Source organism: Oncorhynchus kisutch, linkage group LG14 (genome assembly GCF_002021735.2).
Source record: "Oncorhynchus kisutch isolate 150728-3 linkage group LG14, Okis_V2, whole genome shotgun sequence".
NCBI lineage: Eukaryota > Metazoa > Chordata > Actinopteri > Salmoniformes > Salmonidae > Oncorhynchus > Oncorhynchus kisutch.
In genome coordinates, this window is record NC_034187.2 from 56003438 (window position 1) to 56017701 (window position 14264).

The window sequence follows — 14264 nt, forward strand, 5'->3', positions numbered from 1 at the left end:
ATTCATATTTGAAGTGTGATTTTATGATTGCTTACTAAAAAGCTGTTGTTTAAAGCCCCTAAAAAGCTAAATACATCATAACTATTTTGTTCAGCCCAGGGCCCACCACTCAGATTATATTTTGGCCCACCAAGCCCAAAACTTTAAGCACCCCTTAGAGCAATGCAGCTTTTGTTTTATACACAGCCACAAACAGTCAGTTAATGCAAGGTGCCTGAGGGACCAAATTTAAAAATGTAGAAGGCCTATCCCAAGTTTTATTAGGTAGTCCAAATGAAGTCACAACATTTAAGCCATAACAGTAATTGTTCATGGTATTCATAGAATGTGAAAGGAGGGAGAGAGGGTCTCACTCAACAAACGCAAAGGAGGAAAATAAGTTTCCATAGTCATGAACGCTCATATACCCTCCCTTGTATTTTCACACTACTCTGCTTGCGTCGCCAGTAAACAAGTGGGGCTGTTGCCAAGGATGGCTCGCCAGTGAAAGAAATGACGCGTCGCGGTGGAGAGAGCTTCCCTAGCAACCACTTCTCTTCTGACCAAATCATCATGTGACACGGCTCATGCGCCGAATGCTTTGGTGACTCAGAGACGTCTTCCTCTGAGTGAGCTCCGTGAACTGAGGGTGGGGTGTGAGCGTGCAACTTCAGCAGCAAGTCCTATTTGTCAGGTCCTGAGAAAGCACAAAGGACACTCTGTTCTCTGTTGGATGCCTGATTAGATCACACCACAATGGCCAACTCAAGTTGGTCAGAATGTCCCCTAGATATCTCCGTTTGTGGTTCATAGCCTACTGACCTGTCATGCTATAGACATTTGAGGTTGCGGCAAGATAACAATGTAACGTTATATGTATTTGTAGTTTGGAGACTAAATAAATTCTGCATATATGGAAGTTGCACTTGTGTCTTAAACAACTACCCACAATCACAATACTTTTCCCACAATCATATAACGTTTAGCCTACAGTTACTTGAATCTTCTTTCTTTGAAACATTTTAATTGACATTTTCAATACATTACAAATACTCATCTTCTGATAATAATCTTTATTCAGTAACAGCTCAAGGTAGAAGTTTCCTGAGTGAACACAGATCTAGGATCAGATACCATCCCCTGCTCCTAACGAAATATCTCTGTCTTCTCCAAATGAGAAAATGAATTTAGAATTGAGTCTACTCTGTATAGTGGCAATATCCCAAATAGGCTCACCCATATCTAACGCATGCGCAGTTTGATGTCGCAGTGGAAGCCACAATGCTTGCAACCGAAATATGAGTTTTGTCAAGAATATATGCGGTTCTAACAAATATAAGGGTCGTGTTGAAACTGGAAATTGATATTGTTTGCTTGCATGGATTACTGCAGTTGTGTCAAGGAAACATTTCAATCAATATTTCTGTAAATCCAAGCCGCACCACGTGGGTTGGGTTTGTCCAATCGGTGCAAAGCTGTGATACACGAAAGTATGCTCTTTGTTCTGGATTTTGCAAAGTTATACGGTCTAATTAACTTTAATACAGCAACATGTGGACAAATGATATCATTTGTTACGGCAAGATGACAATCCGGATACATCAATATCTTTTTTCCTGGAGCAGTTGTGTAGCCTCCAACCTTTGGCAAACAGTGCGCCATTAGCTTATTTATCACATGACTTCCCTTCCCCCCACTTCATTGAATGAGGAAGAAGTCGGACATGTTGGAGGAAAATGTGTTGAAAAAAAAACGATCGTGGTGGAGGACAAGGAGATTTTTTAAGGAAAGTTTTACTCTGCGTAATGGATTTACAAATCGAGATTTTTAGTAAATTTTTATGTAACCATGGGAATCAATTTGCAAAATGTATTTGTTTCCTTCATATTTACTCACGATTAAGAACATCAATGCATGGTTTAATTCAATGTTCGTTGTATTTAGAGGCTTTTAAATGTATAATTTTTGTCCGTATATATTGAAAATCGTGAGAATTTAGTTCAGTGACATTGGAGAGAACGTGTAACCTTGTGTGGGGGATGGGTATTAGCATTAGGGAACCATTTTGTACAGCTCTTAACTACTTTACGAGTTTATTTTGTTATCGAAGGTTGGCATTTTGCTGATTCATTGTAGTTTGTTGCACGTGGACTTGGTAGAATTAGTATGTTGTCGGTATATGATAGGAACTGTTTGGGGATTTAGTTTGTCTGAATGTAGGTTTTCTGTTTGGGTTTTCCCTGAGCAGCTCATGTTGGGAGATTGTAAGGCTTATAAATTACGATTTAGTTGAAGTGTTCAAATCGTGGATGCGGCCTACATGGGTGTTATTGAAGCAGAGCAACATGGCTCTAAAATTCTTAAAACCGATGCAACCTTTGTGCTTGAAGTGTCTCATAGTAATTATTATAAGTGATTGTTATCCGAAACTCTTATCTACTTTGATAACCATTTCAGCAAGAGTTGAGAGAAATGCTGTGTCATTCAATGGAGGGCAATATCCTTTACCACTTTGGCTTAGGGTGGAAGTTTGCCTTATAGTAAGCCATTTAAAAACCCCAGCTTCAGTGCGAGTTATGGTATTTTATCCATCAGATGTTAAGCCAGTAATAGTATGGTATGTATTTGTTAAGTTCTGAAATATTAGGCCTTGGATAATGATAGCCTTTTTCAGTTGTCTGTAAATTGTCATCTTGGTTAAATGTAGCTAGGTCAAACAGCACGTGGCTCTTACTTGGTATACGAGTAGTTTAGAACTAGGCGTTATGATCGCCTTTGTTTCAATTGAGGGAGTGGGATTTCTTGTACATTGTGACACCATCTCATAGGCTAATAATTTGTATGCAGACAGTAAAGTTCGTGTGCAGTCTTTGCACTTCAAGATGGCGCTCCAACACTTGGGAAGGACTCAAATGCGGCTAGTCGGAGAGAAATGTGTCGTTGAGCGCTCGGCCTACGTTTGGCATCTGATAGATACGCGTGACCGGACTCGCTAACCAATGGCTTGCTTTCTGTTTACTCTGGAAGTTCGCGCTAGAGATTCAGCGACCAATCATTATCGTTGCTCTGCCCACGTTGACGTAATGTAATTTGATGAGTGAAAGGGCGGGTTTTGGGATGTCGCATTTCGTAAAAGAGTAGCTACGTAAAAACAACCACAAAAAGAAAACTTTTTGAGTGATGGGAGGTCTAGTCAGTGCTAACGAGATTTTTGTTTGATTGACAATAACAATATGCGAATAGGTTGGAAGAAAAGCATAATAGAAAAACAAAGTTATTTGGGGGGCTGTGCTAACTCTGGCGGACGTATTCAACTGCGAATAGAAAATACGGGGCGTAGTCTTAAGTTACCGCATCCAATAGGATGAATGGTTGGTCTATAAAGTATCGGGCGTAGACGTGAGTTGCCATTTCGCTGAAGCAGTGGTCAGTCTAGTGCTGTGGGGGCTGGAGGAAAGGACGGGCGAAGCAGGAACTTGAATATTGGTATTTAAACAGAATCCGGATCCATCCTGATGGAGACGGCCATAAACCCGCCCCATGACAGGTACCGATCGGAACAATTGACTTTAAGTTTGCGATCTGACAGGATATTGTTGCATTAAGATTTGCATTAGCTCATAAACCGATGTTTTCTTATTACCGACATGTACACTGGCTGTACATCCAAAGACTGCTCAGCCGGCGTAGAGCGTTTATATATTTTTTGCAATGAAAAATGATATATTGGACGTTTTGTCAGGATATGACCACTCTTCGTCAACCTGCTAAATAACACTTAATTGGGACGACTGTCGTTTACATTTTGCTGCACCGACGCCATCTTCCCAGCGTCTCGGCTAGTTTTGCCTAGCCCAGTAAGAAGTGAACTAGTTTCACGTTGTGACTGTATATTATTGCTGGCGACGATGGGGATAAGCTTGCCGTGTCAGCTAGATAGGTTAGTTGCAGACGGCTATTGCTTGCCAGGGAGTCTGCTTTAGGTACCGCGCTAGCTAGCTACCATGGGGATAAGCTTGCTGTGTCAGTTAGCTAGCTACGGGTACGGCAGGCGGCCATTACTTGCGAATAAGTCTGCTTGGTAGCGATCTAACAAGTAGCTATTTTCCGCTAGGTCAAGTTGACAAATTCGCATGGATTTACTGTAGCACAATCGCGAATGTTTTCCTTAGCTACGTTTACTAGCCATCTCGTCGAGTAAAAGCGTACGTTTTGCTAATCACAACACACTAGTGGCTAACGTTAGCTAGTGATTGTGGTGGCTTGGTAGGCTTATTTATTTAAAAAATTATTTGACCTTTATTTAACTAGTTAAGCTGGCTAGCCAATGTAAGCTCGTAAGGTATCTAGCTATCCTTACCTGTTGGGGCTATTTGGAGAGTATCGGTCTCGTGTATTTGGATGGGGAACTATAGCTAGTTAACTAGCCAGCCGGCTAGTTCAATTTTTTTTGCGGGACACGTTAAATGTTTAGTGAACGTTACATTTCATAGCTGCGTTTCGGTTACGTAATAGTGCTGATAATTTAGTCTTTCTGTATCATTTCCGCCTAATGCCAGGCCCATGCAATGGTATTTTTAACAGCGTGTGCAAGTCACGTGTCTAATTGGACGGAAATAGTTACCCATCAGTTGCTTGCAATGGCCTCACAGTCCACTTACCTTTCCACTCACCAAACCTGCAATTTAAATATATTTGTTGTTCATTTTATGTCACCATGTTACTACAGTACTGGACATCGTTAGTAATCTGACAGTGATGTATTACTGCTCACATAATAGTGAACTAGTCCAGTGCAACGTTCTCAATGGTGGTCTTCCATTTCCCCACATTTATATTTTAAAGGTAGTGCTGCACATGTACAATTATAACATTATACGTTTTTTTGTTGCTGACAAGTCTCTGCGACGTAAGTGTTTTGAGTTTAAAAAAAAAAACTTTATAATAAAGTACATCAAATGTCAAATGTGTTTTCCAACTTGTATCATTGAATAACAGCTGATATTAAACTGTATATAGGGGAGGGGTTATCTCTGACTTGGATTGTCCTCTTGATCAGTATAGGCTACACCCCAAGTTTACCTGTCATCAAGAAACTCTGAAAGTCTTCATTTTGTAGAATTGGTAATGGAACAATCATGACAGCATGACCTCCAACGGGCACTGTGCAGCAGTAGTGTTACTAATTTTTGGGGGTTCCTGTTGAGGTAAGCACAAGTGAATATTAAATTCTGCTCAAAAAGTCTCCGGTGTTCACTTATGAGGAAGACGCAGCCCAACTGATCTAGTCCTGAATGAAGGGACGCACAGACTACAATATGGAATGGTTTGCTCTTTTGATATTCACTTGAGCATAAAATAGATTTATCACACGTGCCGAATGCTGCTGGTGTATGCCTTGTGTTCTTTTCCCAACAATTCAAGAGTTTATGAAAAAAATAAGGTATTGTAAATTACACAAGGTCAATATATACAGGGAGTATCAGTACTAGATTAATGTGCAGAGGTATTTGAGGTAGAGATGTGTGTAAAAAGTGACTAGGCATCTATATAGAGATTAGAGAATTGGATCAACCAAACAAACCACAATTGCTTAATCTTATTTGAGTATTGGGGATTGGCAATAAATATTGAACCCCTGCTTTCCTGTCCCAAGAACACCCTGTTCCCTATCATCTGGTGTAAGCACAATAAGACATGGCACCCAGTTGTGTCACTGAACTTTTCCATGTTTCTTAGCTTGTCTGTATAGAGGAAGTTGTTCATTATTGGTAACATTATGAAGAAAGCACCAAAGAGTATTTGTCTATAAGTGGCTTCTAATTGCCAACAAACTGCACTCTTAAATAGTTGGTCAACTATGTACACACAGTTAATACTCACAAGGCATGGAATACAAATCAAAACATTTTGGCGCTGTTTTACTCATGTATATAAACTTGCCCTTCATTCAGAGGTATGGCGTATGTAAATCATTCTGCTCATAAGGCACTTGAACAGGGTTAAGGTAACCTGTGAGTTGATTGAAGATATCACTGCACCCTTGAGCCCCTCTATTTAAGATTTCTTTTGACACACATATTGTATTTTGATCACAATGCTAAATGTACACACCACAATTGACTGCAGACTTGGACATCTACTTTGCCTCTTGTAGTTGTTGGTGAGGGGGGGGGGGGTAGTGCCTAGTTACCATGGTTATACCAGCATACCATCCAATGGAACAGACTTGTTAGCTTCGTTGCCATGGCGCAATGGGCAGTTAAATGCATGCAAATGGCTTTCCCTTTTTTCTGTAGCATTGCTCTCTTCAAAGCCTCTGGGTGTATAATGGCGGGATTATGGGATCATATCACCAGTACACAATGGTCACTGCAATCAAGTCCACTGTTTCAATTAACAAGCTGCTTGTATGTTCATTTATGTTCACTATGAGTATCACTGTTGCTGTGTATTTCCAGCCAGGCTCTTATCACAGTTTTAACAGATTTGTGTTTCCGTTGAGACCACTTCAGCCCACAGATATTATCAGCCAGGGGCACTAAGCCACGGCCGGCACAAATGATTCATCAGTCATTGGGTTCCTTGTCTTGGTTTATTGCATAAGCTTTTTGGCAATTCGTAAAGTGAACCACACAAATGCCTGCCTGAGGCCAGCTGTCCAAGAACTCCTGAAACCACACCCAGATTCCAGTGTCAGCTTGCTGTATAGATCACATTTTCTACAGCCTGTGACGGTACGGGTATTGAGGCTAATCTTCTAGTTTTTGACAATGCTGATGAGGCAGTTGTGACTCGTAACTAACTCAAAGCTCAACTGAAACCGAATCATGGTGAGGGCGCATGACTCACTTTTGTTAACCTGTCTTCATTTTAAGACGTTTAGAGAGGGCTAGCTAAGTAGAAGGCTAGCTCTACAAAGGCTGCTGTGTCACATCCAATACCCCCTCCTTTCTCCGCCTCCCAATTCTTCTCTATGCCCCACTGCTCTATGCTTATTCCCTCCTCCCTGTCCGTCAACAGCTCCCTGGGCGGGGTCGACGTAGGCCTGCAGGGCGTCATGATGATGGAGCAGGGCCCTCCGGGCCCCGGCAAGCGCATCCGGAAACCGTCACTGCTGTTTGAGGGATTCGAGGGCCCACCTTTGCTCCCACATGGGCAAGCGCCCCCCTCTGGGTCACCACGGCCCCTAGTGTACGACACCAACCGGCAGGGCCGCGCCACCAACCAGCTGCAGTTCCTCCAGAGAGCCATGATGAAGTCCCTGTGGAGGCACCACTTCGCATGGCCCTTCCATGAGCCTGTGGACGCCTCCAAGCTCAGCCTGCCTGTGAGTGTCCCTGCAAGCCACTACCAGAGAGCCCAGTCACATTGTGCTTTAGCTAAAATAAGACTGACAACGGTGGCTATTTATAGATATTCAAATAGTTATCTTGATTGTATATTAGGATGTCCGTTTTCAGAACCAACTGTAGAATTCTTCATCTTTTAGGTTGGGAAGTTTTTTTTTTTAAGCTTGCAGACAATACAGTACTGAATAGGTCTGAAGAGCTCAGTGTACTTATTATCGGTAGAGCAGCATTAAGTAAACCTGCTCCTCTCTGCCTCAGGACTATCACAAGATCATCAAACAGCCCATGGACATGGGGACCATCAAGAGGCGCCTGGAGAACAACTACTACCGCAGCGCCAGCGAGTGCATGCAGGACTTCAACACCATGTTCACCAACTGCTACATCTACAACAAGGTGTGTGACATGCTGTAGCCACAACATTTTCAGTCAGAAATAAGGATTTGACCAACTGAGGTTACTGGCTGGACACTAGAGGGAGTCGAAACTCCAGTTGAGTAACAACGCTCACTGTCCCCATTATCTATTTATATTTTACAGCCCTGATATGATATGTCACTTATAAGAGATATGTCACTTATAAACACAGTCTGGTAGAAATGAGGCTGATCTCACATCTTATTTAGGGAAGTTACATGTATTCTCCAGCCGAATTAAAGCTTTCCGTGGTGACTGTCTCCCAGCCAACAGATGACATTGTTCTGATGGCCCAGTCCCTGGAGAAGGCTTTCCTTCAGAAGGTTGCCCAGATGCCCCAGGAGGAGATAGAACTGCCCCCTCCTCCCCCACGGGGCAAACCGGGCAAGCCAGGCAAAGGACGCAGACCCGCAGGTGAGCATGAGGGGGGTTGTGTGATTCTGTTTGTGTATGGTTAATGAATGTTTTTGAGTGATTGTTTTTTTGGTGGGGGATACTTTTTGTATGATTATTTTGGGGGAAATGTGTTCTGTTTTGATATTGACTCAGATGATATATATATATATATATATATATATATATATATATGCCATTTAGACATGACGCTTTTATCCATATATATATTTCTTATGGGTGGCCCCAGTGGGAATCGAACCCACAAACCTTGGCATGGGCAAACACCATGCTCTACCAACTGAGCCACACAGGACCACGTGAATACACATAATCTCCCATGCGTAATACATTTTTCTTCATTTGCCTCAGTACCAGGAGGAGTGACCACTGCTCACCAGGTCCCGGCAGTGTCCCAGTCCGCGTACTCTCCCCCCACGCCGGACACCCCGGAGTCGCTGCTCTCCACCCCTCCACAGACACTCCAGGCCAAGAGTTTACCTCCTACCCTCCACAGTACTCCTGCTATGCTAGGCTTACCCCCCACACAGCCCACAGCCAAGGTAAGGGCAGCAGTCGATACACAAATACTGTCAACTACTGTCTGTACACTGTTCACTTACCCCTAAACTACACTAATGTTGTACAACTTTACCTTATGGCCTTGCAGCTGACAGTGCTACTGTAAATGAAAGTATCTACTGATCAAAGTGTTTGCGACAATGTTAGGGCAGCAGTTGGTGACATCATCTGACATTGTCATTTACAATTATCTGAAATGGCAGGCTGTTCGGTCAATGACAAGAGCCCCTGTGTCTCCGTCTCCAACAGAAAAAGGGAGTGAAGCGGAAAGCAGACACCACCACCCCCACCACCATGGCCATGCCCATACCCATCACCATGGGCGTTGGCGGGATTGGCATGGGCATGGTCGGTGGACCCGACTCCCCGTTGACACTCACCTCGCTGGGGGTAGGTCAAGGCCTGGGCCTCGGCATGGGGATGGGTATTGGTATTGGTATGGGCCGCGGCAGAGGCATGGCGGGCGCCAAAGCAGCTACAGGGAGGCGGGGAGTCAGCGGGCGCCCTATCAAGCCCCCGAAGAAAGACCTGCCTGACTCGGTGCAGCTCCAACCGGTGCGACGAGGCAAACTGGGCCAGCAGCTCCGGTACTGCAACGGGATTCTCAAAGAGCTGCTGTCCAAGAAACACGCGGCGTACGCCTGGCCTTTTTACAAACCAGTGGACGCCTCCATGCTGGGCCTACACGACTACCACGACATCATCAAGCAGCCCATGGACCTCAGCACCATCAAGGTACATGCCCTACCACACAGCCTGTTTTGTAATCCTTATGGACTCTAGGTAGGGCTGTACATCACAGCTTCATCAAGCACCATAAAGGTAGACTGTAAGTAATTATGTGACGTTAACTTCCTCCACTCTCCCTCTGCAGAGGAAAATGGACAGTCGAGAGTACCGGGACGCCCAGCAGTTTGCCGGTGACGTCAGGATAATGTATTCTAACTGCTATAAGTACAACCCTCCAGACCATGACGTGGTAACCATGGCACGCAAACTACAGGTACGGGTCAACACATTTTACGCATGGAGATATGTCTTTTTCTGGCTGAGTTTTTCTGGCCTTGCACAGTAGTTTCATACAGCTGAATGGACACGAGTTCGCTGGTCTGATATAGCCCTCCCCCTCTCCAGGACGTCTTTGAGTTCTGCTTTGCCAAGATGCCCGACGAGCCTGCGGCCCCTCCCGCTTCCATGGGTGGACGCTCCTCATCTTCTTCCTCTTCCTCCTCGTCCTCGTCTGAGAGCGACCCCAGCAGCGAGAGCGAGAGCGACAGCAGCCCCAGCTCGGACAGCGAGGAGGAGCGTGCACACCGCCTGGCCGAGCTGCAGGAACAGGTGTGTACACAGGTAGACTGACCCGGCCCTGCGTCCACCGCAACACCACACACACACACCATCACATTGCATCCTCACTATAATACATGGCATTTTTGTCATTTAGCGGATGTTCTTATCCAGAGCGACTTAAAGTTAGCCTATTCATCTATAGCTAGATGGGTGAGACAACCATTTCTCAGTCATAGTGAGTACATTTTTCTTCAATAAAGTAGCTGTCAGCAAAGTCAGTGCTATTAGGAAAAGTCATGTATGGGATTTTTGTATTTATATACAGTGTGTATTATTTATATATATATATATATATATATACACAGAAATAAAAAATTGCAAAAGTATTTCTGTGTACCTTAGCTGGAAGTGGTTGCCACAACAGTCACTGACCATGTCCTCTCCACGGTCCCATCAGCTGAAAGCAGTTCATGAGCAACTGGCCGCACTCTCCCAGGGCCCCATCGTCAAGCCTAAGAGGAAGAAAGAGAAGAAGGACAAGAAGAAGAAGAAGAAGCCCGAGAAGCATCGGGGAAGCCGGGTGCCAGTCGAAGAGGATATGCCCATCCGGCCGCCCAAAACGCCCAAGGTCACCAAGACGTCGAAGATGCCGAAGACACCTAAGACCAAGAGCAGCAAAGGGGGCTCCACACAGGGCAAGAGGGGCACTGGCAAGAAGAGCAACAAGAGCAAGTGAGTGCTCTCTGCTAGCAGCGCTTCAACATCTCTTTGATATGATTTATTGTCTCCATGCTATAAAAATTCCCCAAAAGTATTCCTGACATAAACAAAATGTGCACCTTCAGGATTGAATCATTAAATCACACTTTCACCCTCAGGTCCTCCAAGAAGTCGCAGGCGGTGATGCTCAGCATGCACCAGATGAGCGCTGCGGCCATGCTCCCCCACTACGACTCCGAGGAGGAGGACGAGGTGTCGCCCATGAGCTACGACGAGAAGCGCCAGCTCAGCCTGGACATCAACAAGCTGCCCGGGGAGAAGCTGGGCCGCGTGGTTCATATCATCCAGGCGCGCGAGCCATCGCTGCGTGACACTGACCCAGAGGAGATCGAGATAGACTTTGAGACGCTCAAGCCGTCCACGCTGCGTGAGCTGGAACGCTACGTTATGACCTGCCTCCGCAAGAAGCCTCGCAAACCCTATGGTGAGAGAGCTTTCCTATGTAGTGCCAGATCTGTTTTCAAATCTTCTCTGATCCCTGTTATGTGTCCCTGGATGGGCGAAACCATAGGGTTTTTCTGTCACAATTTTGGTCAAATGTCATAAATATTTCCCCTGTTCCCAAGATTTCACTGGGTAGCATTATAGTGACTTAGTCTCCGGTTTATTTGGATCGGTTGGTGAATGCAGACATTGCATCATCTAACCTCCCGGTCTCCTCTCTGTTAGTAGGGAAGAAAGGTGGAGCAGGGAAGTCCCGGGAGGAGCTGGCTCTGGAGAAGCAGTTGGAACTGGAGCAGAGGTTGCTGGATGTCAGCGGGCAGCTCAACTCTGGCAAGAAGCCTCAGAAAACCAAAGGTGAGTCGGAATAAATCTGGATCACTGCCCACAGGGTACACATGACAACTAATTTCAGAGCATGCATAGAGATGTGAAACTACAAGCCCAAATGTATTTAAATATTACTGGCTCAGTACATTTTCACTAGCATATGGCCATGTCGACCTACATAGCATGTCATGAAAAAGTTCTGGACGAGATCAGCTCGGGTCTTTGGAAAACGTGTGGGTTATCTCAACATTATATTACAAGTATTTTATCTTGTGTGTATCGCTCAGCAGAGAAGCCCAGTGCTGTGGAGCCCCATGCCGTGGCGTCTCGCCTCAGCGCCAGCAGCTCCAGCTCAGACTCTTCTTCCTCTTCCTCATCGTCGTCCTCTGACACCAGTGACTCGGACTGAATGCTCCGGAAGGACGGGCCTGGATCCCGCGAACCCCGGATAGGACAGTGCAGAACTGCTAACAGAGCCGCAGGCGGATCAGACTATAGTCAGAACTGACCTGAAATTAAGAGAAAGCTTTCCCTGTGTTCAGAGAAGCCAAACCCAACAGAAATAGTGGATGGAGAAATATTGAGTTGTTTCATTGCTTTAGAAACCTAGAGGGTTGACAGAGAGATGATGCATCATCTCATTGGAAAAAGTGCCCACGGTAGGATCTCTACAGGCTCTAGAAAGGCGGCAGGATCTCTACAGGCTCTAGAAAGACGGCAGGATCTCTACAGGCTCTAGAAAGACGGCAGGATCTCTACAGGCTCTAGAAAGACGGCAGGATCTCTACAGGCTCTAGAAAGACGGCAGGCTCTAGAAAGACGACAGGATCTCTACAGGCTCTAGAAAGACGACAGGATCTCTACAGGCTCTAGAAAGACGACAGGATCTCTACAGGCTCTAGAAAGACGGCAGGATCTCTACAGGCTCTAGAAAGACGGCAGGATCTCTACAGGCTCTAGAAAGACGGCAGGATCTCTACAGGCTCTAGAAAGACGGCAGGATCTCTACAGGCTCTAGAAAGACGGCAGGATCTCTACAGGCTCTAGAAAGACGGCAGGATCTCTACAGGCTCTAGAAAGACGGCAGGATCTCTACAGGCTCTAGAAAGACTGCAGGATCTCTACAGGCTCTAGAAAGACTGCAGGATCTCTACAGGCTCTAGAAAGCGAGACGGGTGGATGAGTCCAGAACTCTGGGATCATCTTGTACTATGTCTTTCTCGCCACACTGTGTATATACCGTGTACAAATATATAAATATCTATTTTTCTTTTATAAAGAAGAATTTTAAGGAATCCTCAAATGTGGGGAGAAAGTAAAGGTGTGGAAAGGCTGGCTTTAGTCTTTCTGTATAGAGGGCAAAGTGTGTGTGAGAATGTGTGGGGCACGGCCTCGCACAGTAAACACAGTCCTGCTTAGTTGTTCATCTTGTTGATGCAGGTTGTTTAAATCATTGTGCATTGTAAAGCACCTTGGCTCAGTATAAATGTATGAACTGCACACATGGAGAAACTGAAGAGCATCAAGACCGCAGCATACGCATGTACTTCTACAGCTTGAGAGGGGTGTCCGTTGTACACATTTAATGAGACGTTTTGGTTTAAGCAAACTTAACTTTTTCCTATTTTTTTCACTCTGTAAATGACGTGTTTCTATCTTCTTGTGACCAACCTGCAAATAAATTGTGAGGACATGTCTCCATTCAACATTTACCCACACACAAACAGATTCTTCCCTTGTTTTGTTCCGTCAATTGGATACGTCTAGGATTTGTCTAGTGAAGTCTACAGACTACTGAATGGTCACATCTCTCTTGCAAGACATTTGAACTTGCATGGGTAGTGCACAATGACTAGATTGAGACTTCACCTTTTCATTTCACTTTGTCTGGGGGAATTTTTTAAATTTGATATATATATATATATATATATATATATATATATTAGAGAGAGATTTTATCTTAGTATGGTTCAGTGGGGTGCTGATATGCCTTCCTTGTACCCCAGATGTGATTCCCATACCGTTGCCATACCAGTGCTTTGCGGCACAGAACCACACTTTATTTTAACTACTTGGCCTTTTAACTTTTTGGCAGCTGGATGTTTTATTCAATTTAGCTAAATCTGGTTTGGGAAGAAGATTGTAGTGACTATTTCCTTGCTCATAGTGCGATTAACAGAAGCTGTATATATGCTTCATGAGATTCGGAGGTACTAAACTGATTTAGTTAAGAACCATGCTTTTTAAAAAATATATAATAGTTTGAGAATTTAGATTTTGTACTTGTGTGATCAGTTATTTATTTCCCGGGGATTTGAATGGAATCCTGGAATCTTTATTGCATTTACTTGAAGGCAATGGAGAAAGTTATATTGGTAATAATGACAAAAACTACAAGCAAAAATGTGTACAGCTTTAAGGAAAAAAGGCAAGACTTAGACTTTTTTTTAAAGTGTGGAGCATGTTTCTACCACGGAGGTTCCTTGTTTTGCTTTTGTTCTCTTAGTCGTTCCCCCTACAATTGAGTGGTTGTTTCTTGTGTTCGGTTTCTTTTCTAAGAAAAAATACTTTGAACTGTCCACCTCTAAAAATAAAGAGAGAGAGAAAGAGCTCTTTAACATTGACTTTGTGTCTGTTTTGATCAAGAAAATGGGTCCATGGAATGATTTGATACAGGGATGAGAAGCTTTCACTTATTAG

General features: G+C 44.3%; 1 protein-coding gene across 8 annotated transcripts; it reads left to right on the forward strand.

The window, feature by feature from the left end:
* Positions 1–1411: 1411 nt before the first annotated feature.
* Positions 1412–14188, forward strand: LOC109903601 (bromodomain-containing protein 2). Of its 8 annotated transcripts, none has more exons than XM_020500407.2 (12): positions 1412–3526; positions 7003–7309; positions 7590–7727; positions 8015–8162; positions 8514–8704; positions 8973–9458; positions 9598–9726; positions 9858–10073; positions 10471–10745; positions 10892–11217; positions 11463–11591; positions 11852–14188. In XM_020500407.2, the coding sequence occupies exons 1-12, from the start codon at positions 3495–3497 to the stop codon at positions 11971–11973; spliced, it is 2499 nt and encodes an 832-aa protein (XP_020355996.1). In that variant the 5' UTR covers positions 1412–3494; the 3' UTR covers positions 11974–14188. The 8 variants fall into 8 exon arrangements, with proteins under 8 accessions (XP_020355996.1, XP_020355998.1, XP_020355997.1 ...); XM_020500409.2 differs by having other exon boundaries at positions 3389–3526; positions 11855–14188; XM_020500408.2 differs by having other exon boundaries at positions 3390–3526; positions 11466–11591.
* The last annotated feature ends 76 nt before the right edge of the window (positions 14189–14264 follow it).